Source organism: Podarcis filfolensis (assembly GCF_964270895.1).
Source record: "Podarcis filfolensis genome assembly, chromosome: 6".
NCBI classification, from domain to species: domain Eukaryota; kingdom Metazoa; phylum Chordata; class Lepidosauria; order Squamata; family Lacertidae; genus Podarcis; species Podarcis filfolensis.
This window is the reverse complement of record NC_139609.1, coordinates 40820692-40835874: the sequence shown is the minus strand read 5'-3', so window position 1 is coordinate 40835874 and position 15183 is coordinate 40820692. Positions and strand designations below refer to the sequence as shown.

Here is a 15183-nt window from a genome sequence, read left to right as displayed (position 1 = left end):
AGTGACCTGTTTATATATAAAACAAACATTGGCTAAGTTTGGTGTGGCAGGAAAAGAGTTATTTGCCATAGTGGTGTTGCAATACCTCATAGCCTGCATCTGTCCCCAGTGCCAAATACCTCTTCAGGTACCTCTTCAGAAAAGTTGAGTCGTATTAGCTATGTCTATGCATTTGTACATGCCATGTGTTTATTGATTGATTTTGGTGTGAGCCTCTTTGAGGGTCACCGAAAGATAAGTGGATTTAAAAAAAGTAGAAGTAATAAAGAAGGAGCATCTTTGACCTTAGTTTGCCAAAGTACCCTCATTGCCATCCTCTTAATAGAGGGCAATGAGTTGCCTTACTGTCTTCTTCTTCTTCTTCTTCTTCTTCTTCTTCTTCTTCTTCTTCTTCTTCTTCTTCTTCTTCTACCTCACTCACACCCTAAAGTATATTCATTAATGCTCAATACAGCAAAGAGCCAAAGGACAAGTTGTTGAAAGATGGTACTAAACTGAAAACAATGGGACTTACATCTCAGTAGACATTACAGCATTTGAAGTAATTCTTTGAAACATCCGCCTTAAATTGTAACTATTTATAATAACATTTTCAAGTTGTCATATTTCTATCTGTCTGTCTGTCTATCTATTTATCTATCTATCTATCATCTATCTATCTATCATCTATCTATATCTATCATCTATCTATCTATCTTTATATCTATCTCTATCTCGTACCCCTCTCAGAGACTGTTTTGTTAATGGGTGGTATAAAAATGCTGCAGTTAAATAGAATGGGTAAAATGTTACTTTTTAGCACTTTCTGGATGCTCAGTACAATAAGCCCATCACATACACACAAATGAAAAAGGGGTAAATGTGTATGGGGGGGGGAGAGACTTTGGCTATTCCACCTGCCATAGAACCCAGTGTGTTTTGACTATAAACCGTTTTGGCTTTAAGTGCGATCCCCAGAACATAACCTGCACATAATTTGTGGCCCTACTAGGTTCCTTTTGCAGTTGCGAAGCAAAAGAATGACTATTCCTCATAAGTTTATGGCTGAGATGGGGTTTTGAATTTGGAGACTACTTGATTCACAGATCAAAATCTTAACTAGTTTTTCAGCATATACAGGGATTTAGAAAACCATGTGTGATCCTAAAGTAGGAGAAAACCAGCCTCTGCAGCTTTGGGGGCCTGTCACATAAGCAGTCTTAACTCTGTGTGGAAGAGCATGCGGATGTGTGCCCTCCCTGGGCTTTTGAACATGCTCTCCAGGGATGATGGTAATGTGAAAGAGCAATTGGGTTTACACTCCCCCTTCCACACATACATTTTGTTTTTAAGTAATCTTTCAGAAACCTAAACCCTTTCAGCAATGACCCTATTTTAGATACTCATATTTGTGTGTGTGTTTTGCCTGTATGCAATTCTGAAAATATATAACTGACTTGTTCTTCACAGAAAGTTGTCTGTGGGATAGATGTTTCTCAGATTCGAGGATTGGGCTTTGATGCTACCTGCTCCCTTGTTGTTTTGGACACTCATTTCAAGCCCCTGGCGGTCAACTCTGAAGGTAAGACTTTCTAATAGAACACTGAGATTTTCAGCATTAAACTGAAATACAAGGTTAAAAAAAAAAAGAAATCTATTTAACAACAATTCGGCAGGTAGCTATGAAATTAAAATAGGAAAGACTTGTACCACAAGTTCTCCCTGATATCTCCTGCATGGCTTTATTTGAAATGCTTGTGTCCAAGGCCACAGTCATTGCTTTATCTAGCAAGAATTAAACGAGAGTTGCTGAAAGATTTTGCTTAAAGTTACATATTAGCTGAATTTGGAGAAGTCAACTGAAACAGTTCTAGGAACAGAGAGAGAGAGGGATGGGAAACTTGTGACCTTCCAGTGCTTGTTTGACTACAGTCTTCTTTGCCTGTGTTGGCTAAGGCTGATGGGAGTTGCAGTCCAATAACACACAGAGGGCCACAGACTTCCCATCTCTGCTTTAGGATTAGAGGACTATGGTCTCAGGGCTGTGGTCTAAAGGCCAGGGGCACATGCAGCAACCATTGTACTGAAAATGAGCAGGTCTGGGTCTCGTCAGAGTCTGGATGGGAGACCACCTAGGAGACCTCCCCAGGCATGTTGGCCTTGAGGAAAGTCAGGATATAAATTCATTAAATAATTTTGGGGCTAGGTGGGTTACCCATATCTAAATTAGAAATAGCTCTAAGATTGGCCTTGTTTTATAAGGAGAACACAACAGAAACATCATTCTGTGGATGGACCATCGTGCAGCTGACCAAGTAGCACGCATCAACGGGACACGGCACAGAGTCTTGTGCTTTGTTGGTGGCGCAATGTCCGCCGAGATGCAGCCACCTAAGTTGCTGTGGATGAAAGAAGTGAGTATGTCTAAAAAGGCAACAGAATTTTGGTTATGTGCCAAGAAGCTTTGGTTCTCCTAAACTCAAACCTACATTCAATTGTAATGAAACATGGTGTGTGTGTGTGTGTTTTAAAAAAAACCTTTGGAGTCTTCTCATTAAGTCAAGAGAGAGTTCTAACTATTGACAAAAACAAAGGTTTCGATGGTGAGTCCTTGGGAGAAGTCTTCTGAGGCTTTCTGTTTTTACGCCAGCTTTCCCTGTTCATTTTTGTGCAAGCCTTTGTTCTCAGCTGGAGAGCCTGGCATCTTGTGTATTTGGCTTTAGGAATGTGAGATCAAGCCTGTATGATTTGCTAACTAAAGAAAATGTTACATCCAAGCACAAATGTGGCCGTAGGGCACAGTGTTGTTAATGTTCACCAGCTTTTGTAGCCTAGTACGTTGGAGAGCGGTGCAACCAGGGCCCAATCCAGCTGTGCGGGTGTGTTTATCCACTTCAGAGTTTGCAACTAGGATTCCTAGCAATTGATTCTACTGGTGCTTTGCTGACTGAAGGGATGTGTAGCAGGAAAGAGCTCTTGTGGGAAATCTGCTTCCATACCGTTTTTCCTAGTGCAGCTGCCATCTTTTCTCTCTCATTTGCTGTGGCCTGAACGTGCAACGTCTTTACAGTAATATAGATGGAAGAGCAAGAAACTGTCACACTGTAGTTTGTCACCCTGGTGGCGGATAACAAAGGGGAACCAGTTGACTCCAGAACTCTTCTTCCATTGCACATTCTTAAGGGCACCAAAGTGTTTCTAGAGATTGTCATAAACTGATAGGGCACTCTCATTTTAGGGTTCACCCCAACTCTGGAAGAGCATCCTCCATATAAGGGAAGCAAAATAATGTAGGATTTCATAGTCTTTTCAGAAGACTGAGTTGTTCCCTCGGGCTTTAATTGGCTGTTAATGGTTGGGTCTGACATAGTTATTGCTGTATCTGTCTTGTTAATTGTATGTTATATTTAATAGTTTTATTAAGTCATTGCTTTCCAAGGTGAAAAGTATTTTAAATAAATGTGGAATGAGGGAGAGAAGGGGAGCAGTGACTATATGAAGTTTGGGGGACTGTTAAAACACTATGGCTTGAATTTACCCAGTTAAAATGATTTAGTCAATCGGACAAACATAAGGAAATGTTTCTTTACCTAATATTTGCAGGATTCATCCCCTTCAGTTGTGATGAGCTGGTCATTGACCTTTGGTGTGATAGATTAGAATGGAACTTTCAGCTTGAAAGTGTCTACTTACCAAATGCTGGGGACAATAGAGGAAAGTTGTTTTCGAACGTAATCCATTCCAGAAGACTGTTTTGAGTTCCGAAACATTTGAAAACCGAGGTGCAAAGGGCGGCCTGCAAATTCAGTAGAGAAAATTGAAAAAAACTCAGCGGAAGCTGTTCGACTTCCAAGGCACGTTCAAAAATGGAAGCATTTACTTCTGGTTTTTTAGCATTCGAAAACCGAAATGTTCGACTTCCGAGACGTTTGACAACCGAGGTACCACTGTATATCGTGCCTTAATTGTGATGGCCTCAGGTTCATCTTTACTTCTCTGTGCATTGAACACTAGATTAGACAGGCCTTTGGTTGACTTGTGAGAGCAATGCATTGCATGCAGCAACTGTATTTTTGGGTAGGCGAGCTAGAAGTAGGCAGCAGTTGTTTGATTAAGGACATGGTTGCTTCTCAGCGAACAGATGGACCTCTTAGTGTTCTCTCATTTTAAGAAAAGTTGGAGGTTCTCTGGAAAGCAGGTTCTACAACTATTTGGTTTGAGTTTGGATGGAGGCAAGAAGATTGAGTGAAGGAACCCTTGAGGTCTATATCTTCACCTTCAGTGAAGCTGAGAGTGCATGATTGCAAATAATTGGCAGGGACGATCTTATGTGTGTATTCTTTGGTTCATAAAAATAATATCATACTTTCCCCCTCCTAAAGCCTGAAGAATCCCTGTTAATCTTAGCGAGCCCCACCAGTGCTGTATTTTCTGTGACTTTCATCATACCTCCAAAATTGCCACCTGAGCTGTCTTGCTTCATATGCATGAAATAGCCGTGGAGCAGACAGAAGGCACTGTCTTCATAGTCTAATTCTTATGCCCTCTCTTTAGTTTAAATTTTATGTGTCTGAGGTTGATATATAGCTTCTTAATACCAACTGTCAGATGAAAGGGAAAAATGTGTGCCACTTGAATTTTTTATAACCTCCACCAGTCTGTCTTGTACATTTGGTCTCAATGATGCTTTCTGTCTCTTAATGAAGGCCAAATGTAAATTGCCCCCTGTCAGCGTACAACAGCTGGAGTCTCTTTTCCTGACTCTCATCGTAGAGTAACAAGGTGGAGGCTAGAGAAGGTCAAGGAAGTTAACTGGCAGAAGCTGATAGTGACAGATTCAAGTTAATAGGGGTTAATTAGCATTGCTTGTGGACCTTGTCATGAAATGTGAATATTCACTTAAACTCCCATTCCATACGTCAGTGGTCTTCTAATTATTTATAATAGTTTTAGGAAAAGGTTGGGTTTCATACTCAGTCTTTTAAATGGGAGTCAGAAATATCAACAAATGGAGGTTGCCAACAAAAATGTTTAGTCTAGTAGCCCCAAGCAGACGAATGTGGCCACGTAGGGAAATAAGTGCATGTGAAAATGTAAGATCTCTGTGGCTTGCCAGGATTGATGTTGTGGATGTGGAGTAGCTAATGGGAAGTTCTGTGACAATAGTCTGCCTCCCAGTGCTCGGGGAATAGGATTTGTCACTTCTGGCTGTCACTGCAAAACAACCTATATCTAGAAAAATGAATGGGCTAGTGTAGTTTCTTCTCCCCTAGTACTGTATTTTTCTGTGTATAAGACGCCCTCATGTATAAGACAACCCCTATTTTTTTTTAACCCCAAATTAAGAAATCTGGCCAGAAGCTGAATCCAAACCCCTCTGCATTCACCATCCGTGTATAAGATGACCCCCAATTTTTGACTATTTTTTTAAAGCAAAAAACGTCTTATACACAGAATAATACGGTAGTTTAAAATAGGTCTACAATTTGACATGTGTGTTTGCGTGGGTGTTCTCTGGTTAGGATACTTTTGTATTCTATGGGTTAGCTTGAGCCTTTGGTCTAATGAAGATTTTTATTCAACATTTTTATATTGTCCTTTTGGTATGTAAAGCGTCTTGGATGCTTATTTTCGCAACAGCACCATGTGGTAGGTTGAGATCACCCAAAGTAGGATCCTTGGTGGTTAGTAAGAGTTCTCCAAGGAAGAAGCAAGGGGTAAATAACCAGAGAGAGGGGAAGGCCACTGTGTTTACAGAGTATCCAAATCTTGAAGGGTCATGATTTTGGTTTCATTTTTAAAAATTGCTTGGAAACAGTGGAAATTGATTAGATGTTGATTAGGGTGCATTTATTAGTATTAGTTATTGCTTCTGTATTTGTCATGAATGGTAGATTTTCTCCACTATTTTGAGTAGATCTATATGAATGGAGGGACTTGTTTCTTTTTTCCTGTCTTTTAAATAACTATGATACACATATGTAAGAGATCCTAATTATTCTACAGCAAGCATAGGCAAACTCGGCCCTCCAGATGTTTTGGGACTACAATTCCCATCATCCCTGACCACTGATCCTGTTACCTAGGGATAATGGGAGTTGTTGTCCCAAAACATCTGGAGGGCTGAGTTTGCCTATGTCTGTTCTACAGTAACAATTCTAGAATTAAAGGATATGATATGTTTTGATGCTTTAGCCGATCAACTTGTTTGGTCATTTATAATAATGGAAATAAAAGAATGATGGGAAACTGAAATGGGGACAGGGAGGTGTTGTCCAGGGATACATAATAAATCTATTTATGAGCTGGGAATTTAATTTTATCTTCTGTTTGTGATCCTTGTTTTGCATCCGATGCCAAACCATGGTTTGGGGTTGCTGCTGAATCATGTCAATGGGCTGCCACAAAATATTTGGTCTATCTCCTAAAAACAGTGGCTCCATGTTTTGATCATGTCAAATGCAAATGTGAATTGATCATTCACATTTTGATCATGTCAAATGCAAATGTGAATTGAAAAATTATTGAATATCCAGTTGCAGAGTCTTGTTCTGCTTTTTTTTCTTTCCAGGAACTAATGTACCAGCAATATATGCCATTAGGCCTTGGTGTCTTCCTGGGGATGAAATTAAAGTATGTTTTTGTTACACTAATAAGCATAGTTCTGTGTGAAGAAATTAAGTTGTAGCTTTGTTTCAAAACAACCAACCAGAATGTAGCATCTCATTGTAATAATGTATTACATAGCACAATGTTGAAAGTGACAATGCTGAAGGTAAGAGGAAGCAAAACAAGCACATCAAATAAACACTTAAGCCTACTTGAAGTAAAGGGTTTGTAAAGTACTTTTTGAGCAAATGGGAATCAGACAGAGAATTGTGACTTTCTTGGGAAATGACCTACTCAGGTCACCTTTCAGAGAGCATACAAAATAAATCTTCTGAAGTCCATTTCTCTTCCTTCTTAGTGAGAGGAGAGCACTTTTGGACGAACCATATATTAAGAGCAAGATGTGTTTGGCAGGCCTGTGCAAAGAAGTTTACACAGTGTCTGTCTGCATGGTGTCTGGCTGTGATTTCCTCTCTAAGCCTCCAGTTTTCAAGGGGATAAAATGTCACCCAGCTCACTATTGAAAACATTTCCTTTAAGAATTAAAAACATTTCTCTTAAGAACTGAGCAAGTAGAGTGTTTCTCTCTTTTTTTTCTGCCTTCCCTTGTGGATTTTTGTTTCTTTTTCTTTTACTCTCCAGTGTCTAATCCCCTCTTCCCGCTGCAAAGCATTAAATGGTATTCCCATTTGCTTCCGTGAGTGCTTCCTTTTTGTCTTGTGACATTTGAAATGTGACAAAACTATTGCCGCCCCCTTTTCATTTTCTGGTCTTTTCTTCTATCGTTTACAGACCCTCCCAGCCCCCACACCTGTGTATATGCCTAATAACACTTTAAAAATGCATCTGCCAAGTGAGGCACACAGTTCATTTATTCGCTGAAGTGGAATCTAGTCCATGGAAACTGGGGCCACAAACCAGTTACTACTCTTCAAGCTGCACAACGAGTCTTGATAGCTTCTTTCTGTCCAGTGAGAAGCATCTCAGCAGAGGTCCAATAGACACCTGTATTTGCAATATTTTGTTTAGCCACCTTAAAGCATGCTTGTTTCCTTTCACCATCCCAGTTACTTCTTATGATTGAGGGTAGATTTATATGACTGCCCCTTTCCACTCTGCAGTGGTTTTCTTTGCAGCTGTCCTGTATTAAAATTGAAGACTCATATCCGGCACTTGAGTTGAAGTGTCCACCTCACCTCAGTGCCTGCTGTTGGCAGCACAAACACTCTGCCAGGGCTTGCTCAGCATCTTTCCATCCTGAGTTGCTGAGAAAAATCTGCTTACCTCATCCTTTGTTACCAGAAAAAGCCATCTAGGGTTGTATCAGGTTTCTTGTGGTTGCTGTACAGCACCGTCGCAGGGGGAAAGGGAGTGTTGGCATTGTCTGCTGAGTCAGTTCTTGGCCTAGGACAAGGTAGTTTTAAGAAGAGCTTCTGTGCTTCAAAATCTACAGGGAGAAGCCTTCAGATTGTAGGGTTTCCATTGGTTTCCATTAGTGATGTTGTGTTGTGATGCAGTGGCACCCTTTGACATCAGCTCTATAGCTCTGGAGCCTGAGGGATCCCATGCCTGCCCCCCGCCTCATGCCAAAAGCTTATTCCAACCACTTAATCGTGAGAAAAATAAGTGTGTATTCTAAGTGCATTTTGTTGTTCTTGTTGTTTAGTCGTTTAGTCGTGTCCGACTCTTCATGACCCGCAGTTTGGTCAAACTCATGCTGGTAGCTTCGACAACACTGTCCAACCATCTCGTCCTCTGTCGTCCCCTTCTCCTTGTGCCCTCCATCTTTCCCAACATCAGGGTCTTTTCCAGGGAGTCTTCTCTTCTCATGAGGTGGCCAAAGTATTGGAGTCTCAGCTTCAGGATCTGTCCTTCCAGTGAGCACTCAGGGCTGATTTCCTTAAGAATGGATCTTCTTGCAGTCCATGGGACTCTCAAGAGTCTCCTCCAGCACCATAATTCTGTAATTGTTTTGTGTCCAGGCACATGACTCGGTCGTAATAGCATGCTTGTTACGAAAAGTTGGCAGTATTGTATTCAGTGTGCCATGCCGTGAAATGGGCCATTCTGGCTGTAGAATAAAATGCCTATGAGTTCCTTGGTTGGAATGAGTTAGGGATAGATAACAACATTGAGAAATGCCTCCCTCCTGTATTCAAGAGAAATAATGTACCATTTTGGTCTGAACATAGACTGCACCCCACTCCCCATCCCCCAAAATCTGTCTTTTATAAAACCTGAGTGTGACCTATAACTCATATAGGCAGAGAAGCTGTGGTTTTAAAAAAATCTCATTTCTAGGGTGTGGTCTGTAGTTGGGGACAGCTTATGCATGCACCAGGCCAGTTCAGTAAGTGGAAAATCTTTGAACCTCCGTCTCTTGAGCAGTTGAGTGATAACAAGTTATGTTTGAAATACATCTTAGCTCTCACACCTCGCATTTCTTGGCAGTGAGGAACCAGATCAAGGAGAATGTGATATGATGACCTAACTGTAGTTTTCCACTTCTTCCATCTATGACTCAGATATGGAGAGGATTAAGATGACTCCTTTCACTCTAGGGAACAGGATGGGTGCATCATATGATGCCTTTTGTTTTTATGATGAATTTTATTTTATAGTGGATCACCCTAAGGTTTATTCTCTGGTTTTCCAAATCTGCACACATGCTTTCTACCGTTCCAGATTAGACATCTCCTCTAATACTTTCCTTTAATTTTATTTGCACACTTTTGCATGACGCAGCATCTTTCTTCATTCTTCTTGCCCTTCGCATTGCCTGTCTCCAGACAAATATGGAAATAAACCAAGAGAGAAACCCAGCTGAACTCACCAGTGTGAATGATTTTGCAATCGAGTTTTTTTTGGACGGGGCTGTTTTTATCAATCAGCAATACCTTTATTGGGACCAATCAGAATGTCACAAAAGTGTGACAACCATTTGAGTTCTCTAGAATGCTTTAATCAGACAAGATACTATAGGAGTGAGGAAGGCTAGGATGAAAAAATATATATCAAAAATTAGGCTGATGTTTGTATCTGTGTGGTCAGCTTGTAGGCTCAGTTCCAAGATGGAGATTGCAGACTGCACATGTCCCTTATAGGTGCTACAAAGATATCAAGTTATACACCTAGAATTCTTGGATAAAGAAACAATGGCTGCTCCCCATTTGTGAGCAATTAAATCTGGCTTGTAACCAGATCTGTCCTTTAAACGAAGCGTTTAGACTCCTGGTGCAACAGAGAAGTAAAACAAAAAACCCAAACATGCCAGTCTTTCATTTAGCAAAGCAAGTAATGGATTTTGGATGGCGTACTTGATACCAAATTTCATATTCAAAATATAATTTCAGTCTGGTATGAGTTTAATGTGTGTAACGTTTGACTAATATATGGGCAAATGGTAAAGGACAGAGATAGCAGTGATATATGGAATGGAGACATACAACAACTTTTCGAACAGACTGGGAAATGCTTCAAATGTGGTGACTTTCTATGCATCTGATTATTACTTCTGTGTAGCAGGAAAGTCTTAACTATGTAGACTGATACATACTATTTTGTGTGTGTGTGTTATGTGTTGTGAAGCCACAATCTGTTTTTGGTATGTGTGAAATTTATAGTTTATATGCTGTAGCCTAGTTAGAATTGTTTGCTGCGTCAGGTATTTGAAATGGCCCTTGTGATTCTTAGGATTCTTGATACAGTGCCATGTTTTAGCTTATACTTGCAGAATATGTGTGTAAAATGCACTTGGACCTGGCCACATTTTCCTATAACCTTCTGTGGCTTAGAATGTTGGACCATGACTGGGGAGGCCTGGGTTCAAATCACCACTTGGTCATGAAGTCCACTGGGGAATCGGCACCTTGCACACCACTGGGTCAATCACAGCCCAACTCCTTTCATAGATTCTCCCCTACAGATTCTCCTCCTACTCCAAAGAAGAAAGCAAGTAAAACACCATAGGTCTTGACTTGTAGAAACGAAGGTGCCATGCTGAGTCAGGCTATTGGGCTATTCATCTTAGTATTGTCTACGACGACTGGCAGTGACTCTCCAAGGTTTCAAATTGGCGCCTTATCCAGCCCTACCTGGAGATGCCAGGAATTGAAACTGCTTACCTCCTGCATGCACAACAGGTGCTCTGCTACTGAGTTGCAGCCCTTTCCTTTATGTAGTTCTTTCACTCACACACCACCCACTTCTTCAGACTCTGGGATAATGCTCTCATGGGAAGGAATTGCTTTATGAATGGTTCTGCGTTGACCCAGGGCTTCTGATGGTTATCTCCTTCCACCATGAAACGGCACTCCAGAGACTTCTGTGCCACGAAGATAATGTTGGATGCTGTCCCATATGATGTGCCTTCAGTACCCTTTTCCTGCCTGCCATATCATCTATGAAAAACTTGCTGTGTTTTTAAAAAATTCATCACTGCTCGTTACTCATTACTGTGTTTTTATATCCCAGTTGGAGAGCCATATTGTGCCAAAAGGCATCTGTTCTGCTTTCCTTCTGTAACGATCATGGTGTCCAGCAGTTATATCCAAAAGATAGAGTCATAGAATTGGAAGGGACCCTGAGGACCATCTAGTCCAACCACCTGAATGCAGGAATCTTTTGCCCAACATGGGGCTCAAACTTACAACCCTGAGATTGAGTCTCATGCTCTACCTGTTGTGCTTCAACACCAGAGATGCATTGTGGGCAGGGGTTAGTTTGCGGAGAGGTGTTCTTGAGTTGTGGCGTGTGTTTCGGGAATCAGATTAGTTCCCCCATTGATCTAGCATGCTTCATTCACATTTCATTTATTAGAGGAGAGGAATGGGATATTCCCTTGCACATGCTTTATTTCACAGGGCAGAAGGCCAGAGCATAATATCTTGGCAATTAATAACCAAATAGCAACTACTTTGTAATCACTCCAGTTCTCTTTCTCTCCCTTTCTTGTTTGAAGGAGTCTGGCATATTTATGATGTTCACTTCTTCATTTACAAGCAGTTTTTTTTTCATGCTTCTTTTATTCCCTCTTGTCACCTTTGACCCACAATGACTAGCAAAACAAAGATGCTAGAAATTCCTTCTATCAAAAACATTCTTTGGATAGTTGAGAGAATGAGGAGGGAGGAACGAGTGGTTTTCCTTGCCCCATCCTTTGAGGCATCGGAAATAGTCTCAACATAAAACAATCGCCAGGTATTGTAGATGGGTGCTGAAATCTCTATAACTTCCCCCCTCTTGGCTTCCAGTGGAATGAGTTTTCACTTATGTGGAAGGGGAAGAAAGGGAAAAGCAAGATCAGTTGCTTGCCTGTGACATTCTTATATTCGCCAAAGTAGCCAGTTCACCACTGTTTTAAGCAAACACAGCAAATATCAGATGCATTGAAATAAACAAGGCCTGCTTCCTTTAAGATTAGAGGGGCTCGAAAAATATTTCAGATGCCTAGAAGATACCTTTGGTATAAAATGTTTAGGAGAGGTAAGAACCTGGCGATTGTTTTAGTTATTACTCTTTTTCTTGGAGGTTATAAAAGGAAAGATATTGCAGGCATGGCCTAAGTACATTAAATCTTCCCTAACTGCAGAAAGCTGAATCAAGTAGGTAAGAAATATAGGGAAAGGCGAAAAATTGAAGAAAATACTAATCATCTGTTCAGTTCAAAAAGAGCTTTAAGTAATCAATTGGTGTCTCACATGTCTTTAAAGCAAGACAAAAACAGTTAAGAAAATGTCCAGAAGAATATTTCCAGACAATAGTATCTTGAGTACACATATCACTAAAAAGAGAGCGCACTGAATCCAAACATTTGAGAATAAACATTCTGCAATATAGAACAACTGCACCTTTTCCATCCACCCTTGGTGATGACCCTCAAATATGCCTGACATCTGGTAAATGGATTGCTCATTCATGCCTCCATGTGCTGGCTAGATTAAAAGTTGAAAATGCTGTCAGGCCAAGGTCCGAACGAACAATGGCAGTTCTAAAATAATTCCTGTATCATATAGTCCATGAAGCGCCCCCCCCATGCTGTCGGGGAAACAGTCGGAGACTGGAAATGGTCGTGGACTTGAACTGACTTGTTATGGATGTGGAACCTCAGGACTTTTACACATCTCATTGCAATCAGTTGAAAACTTCCCTAAGGTCTCTTTGGCTGCAGGTGTGCTTCCAAGCTCATTCCCATAGCATGGTGAGGAAGAGATCTGGTGTATGGAAGTACACCCAGAAACTGCCAAGAGATGTCCTGAGCTGGTAGATTTTCCAAGAAACCATTAATACAGTGGTACCTCGGGTTACAGATGCTTCAGGTTACAGACGCTTCAGGTTACAGACTCCACTAACCCAGAAATAGTACCTCGGGTTAAGAACTTTGCTTCAGGATGAGAGCAGAAATCGCATGGTGGCAGCGTGGCGGCAGCAGGAGGCCCCATTAGCTAAAGCGGTGCTTCAGGTTAAGAACAGTTTCAGGTTAAGAACAGACCTCCAGAACGAATTAAGTTCTTAACCCAAGGTACCACTGTACTGAGAAAGGGATACAGATACAAAACTTTGCCTAATTCCTATGCTCTCCTGCGGAAAGAGTGCAGCCTTTTCTTTTCTTCTGTTCTGTTTCTGCAGTGGGAAGACTCTTGCTCTTGCATCACCAGTGCCTTGAGATCAGAGATGGGGGAATTTGTGGCCTCCCAGATGTTGCTGGCCTACAGCTCCCATTGCTCCTCACCAGTGGCTGTGCTGGCTGGGGCTGATGGAGTTGTAGTTCAACAACATCTGGGAGGTCACAGGTCCCCCCCCCCACCCGCTTATGACTTCTGTATATTATGTATGACATCTAGTGGTAACCAGGATCTTAGTCCCATCCACCACTTTTTTCCCCTCTAAGCAAGCTGTATGCACATGAATATAAGGTGTGCAAATCAATGTGGCTGCACCATGCTGCAACCAGAATGGCAGGTGTACGTGAAGGGACAGAATTAAACTGGTTCACCCATTGGTTTTAGAGATAACTGTTCTACTGCGATTCATCATTGCTATTCATATGCACATGTGTCGAGAGCCAGGCTTACCCATGTGTGGGTTTCCTTTTGACCCATGATCCAACTTTTAAATTAGTCATGTGGCCTCCAGATGATAAATAACACCTTACCCCTAAGATGGAGGCTGCAAAGGTTCCTAATGGGTAGTTTTCAGAATACTTGATATGTCCTAATAACTTCTAGCAATTGTGGTCTGTTAAGGGACCTGAGAATTGTTAGGAGACCCCTATTCCTTTCACAGAGCTACAATTCCCAGAGTTTCCTGGGGAGAGGGATTGGCTATTAAACAGCCGAGCAGAGAGTAATTTATGGTGCTCTGCTGTGGTAGTATTTCCAGCTGTTTAACGGCATTGGGGTTGACCACTTCTTTAGCAAGAGCAGCGAAATGGGTGGAATCTGGCAAAGCAACCAAGGACAAAGAGTTGCATCCTGGGGGTGGGAAGCAGGGTAGCTAAACAAAATTTCTTTGCCTGCGGCTCTGAAGGGTGAGTGGCATGATATGAATCGGAGCATTAAACACTTTTATTTTTATTTTTTTTAAAAGAGGCCTTCCCACGGGATTTTGGTATACTTGTTAACTGTGTGGGTGTAGCACAAATGGAAGAGTGAATTATAATTAGCACTGAATGCATGGAGACCATTGTCCTAGTGTGGAAGCATATTGCAGAGCCTGATGTACTTTGTCTGCGCTAGTCAGTGATGACAAATCACTTTCATGACAACAATGAATCATTTAGATGCTCTTTAAGGGTCATATTTTTGTGGCTTTTGGAGATGCACAGTAGTGAAATTAATATCCCGTGACTTCTTATTTTTCTCTCTACTGAATAGCTGGGTTTGTTTAGGGTTACATGATTAATATTCACCAAAAGTCTGTTCCTTTTGACCCTAAATCACAAGAGAATTGCTCCTCAGTCCTGCCCCACTTGCTGTCGTTAGGCACAGTCTTGAGTGATATGGCTGCTCTGGGCTACTTGGCCTTCATTAGAGGAAACTAGGATAAGCTGCCTAAAAATGTTCAAAAGCTCTTACCTAGAATTGTGTCTCATCTCTGTCCAAGTTGACTTCCCTTACTGCCATTTCTACTCCTGAAAGACTTATAGTTACATATGGGAATGCACCTGTATTGGAATTGTTTTAAAGATGTTTTTATTGTTTTGTTGCTTATTGATATGAATTCAATATTTCATACTGCTACTACATTATGGCTTCTGTTACACTGGGAATGCATGATGATTTTTGCAAAATAAAACAGAATGGCTTTTTTAAGAGTAAAAGCTTACATTTTAGAGACAATAAAAATACATAGGGTGGAAATATCAAAGGTCAAGTATTACTGTGTGTACAGCTAAATTCAAAGAACTGTGGAATTGCACTTTCATAGTGAAAACACTACTGCTTTCGAAAAAAGTGGGGGACAGGGACCCTCGGCCATCCTCTTTTTTAAAATAATAATTTTTGTTTGCGCTTTTTACATACAGTTCCAAAAGAATAAGTAAAAGTTAAAAGGAAAAATGGAAAACGAAACCACAACCAAACAGGGACACAACAC

General features: G+C 41.0%; 1 protein-coding gene across 2 annotated transcripts in view; it reads left to right on the top strand.

Annotated features, from left to right (window-relative positions):
- FGGY (FGGY carbohydrate kinase domain containing) overlaps positions 1 to 15183 on the top strand; it is a 136898-nt gene that overhangs the window by 12669 nt on the left and 109046 nt on the right. For both annotated transcript variants that reach the window (XM_083621280.1, XM_083621281.1), the window contains exons 3-4: positions 1450 to 1561; positions 2242 to 2393. In XM_083621280.1, coding sequence (XP_083477406.1) covers positions 1450 to 1561; positions 2242 to 2393 — 264 coding nt within the window. The remainder of the gene's footprint in view (positions 1 to 1449; positions 1562 to 2241; positions 2394 to 15183) is intronic.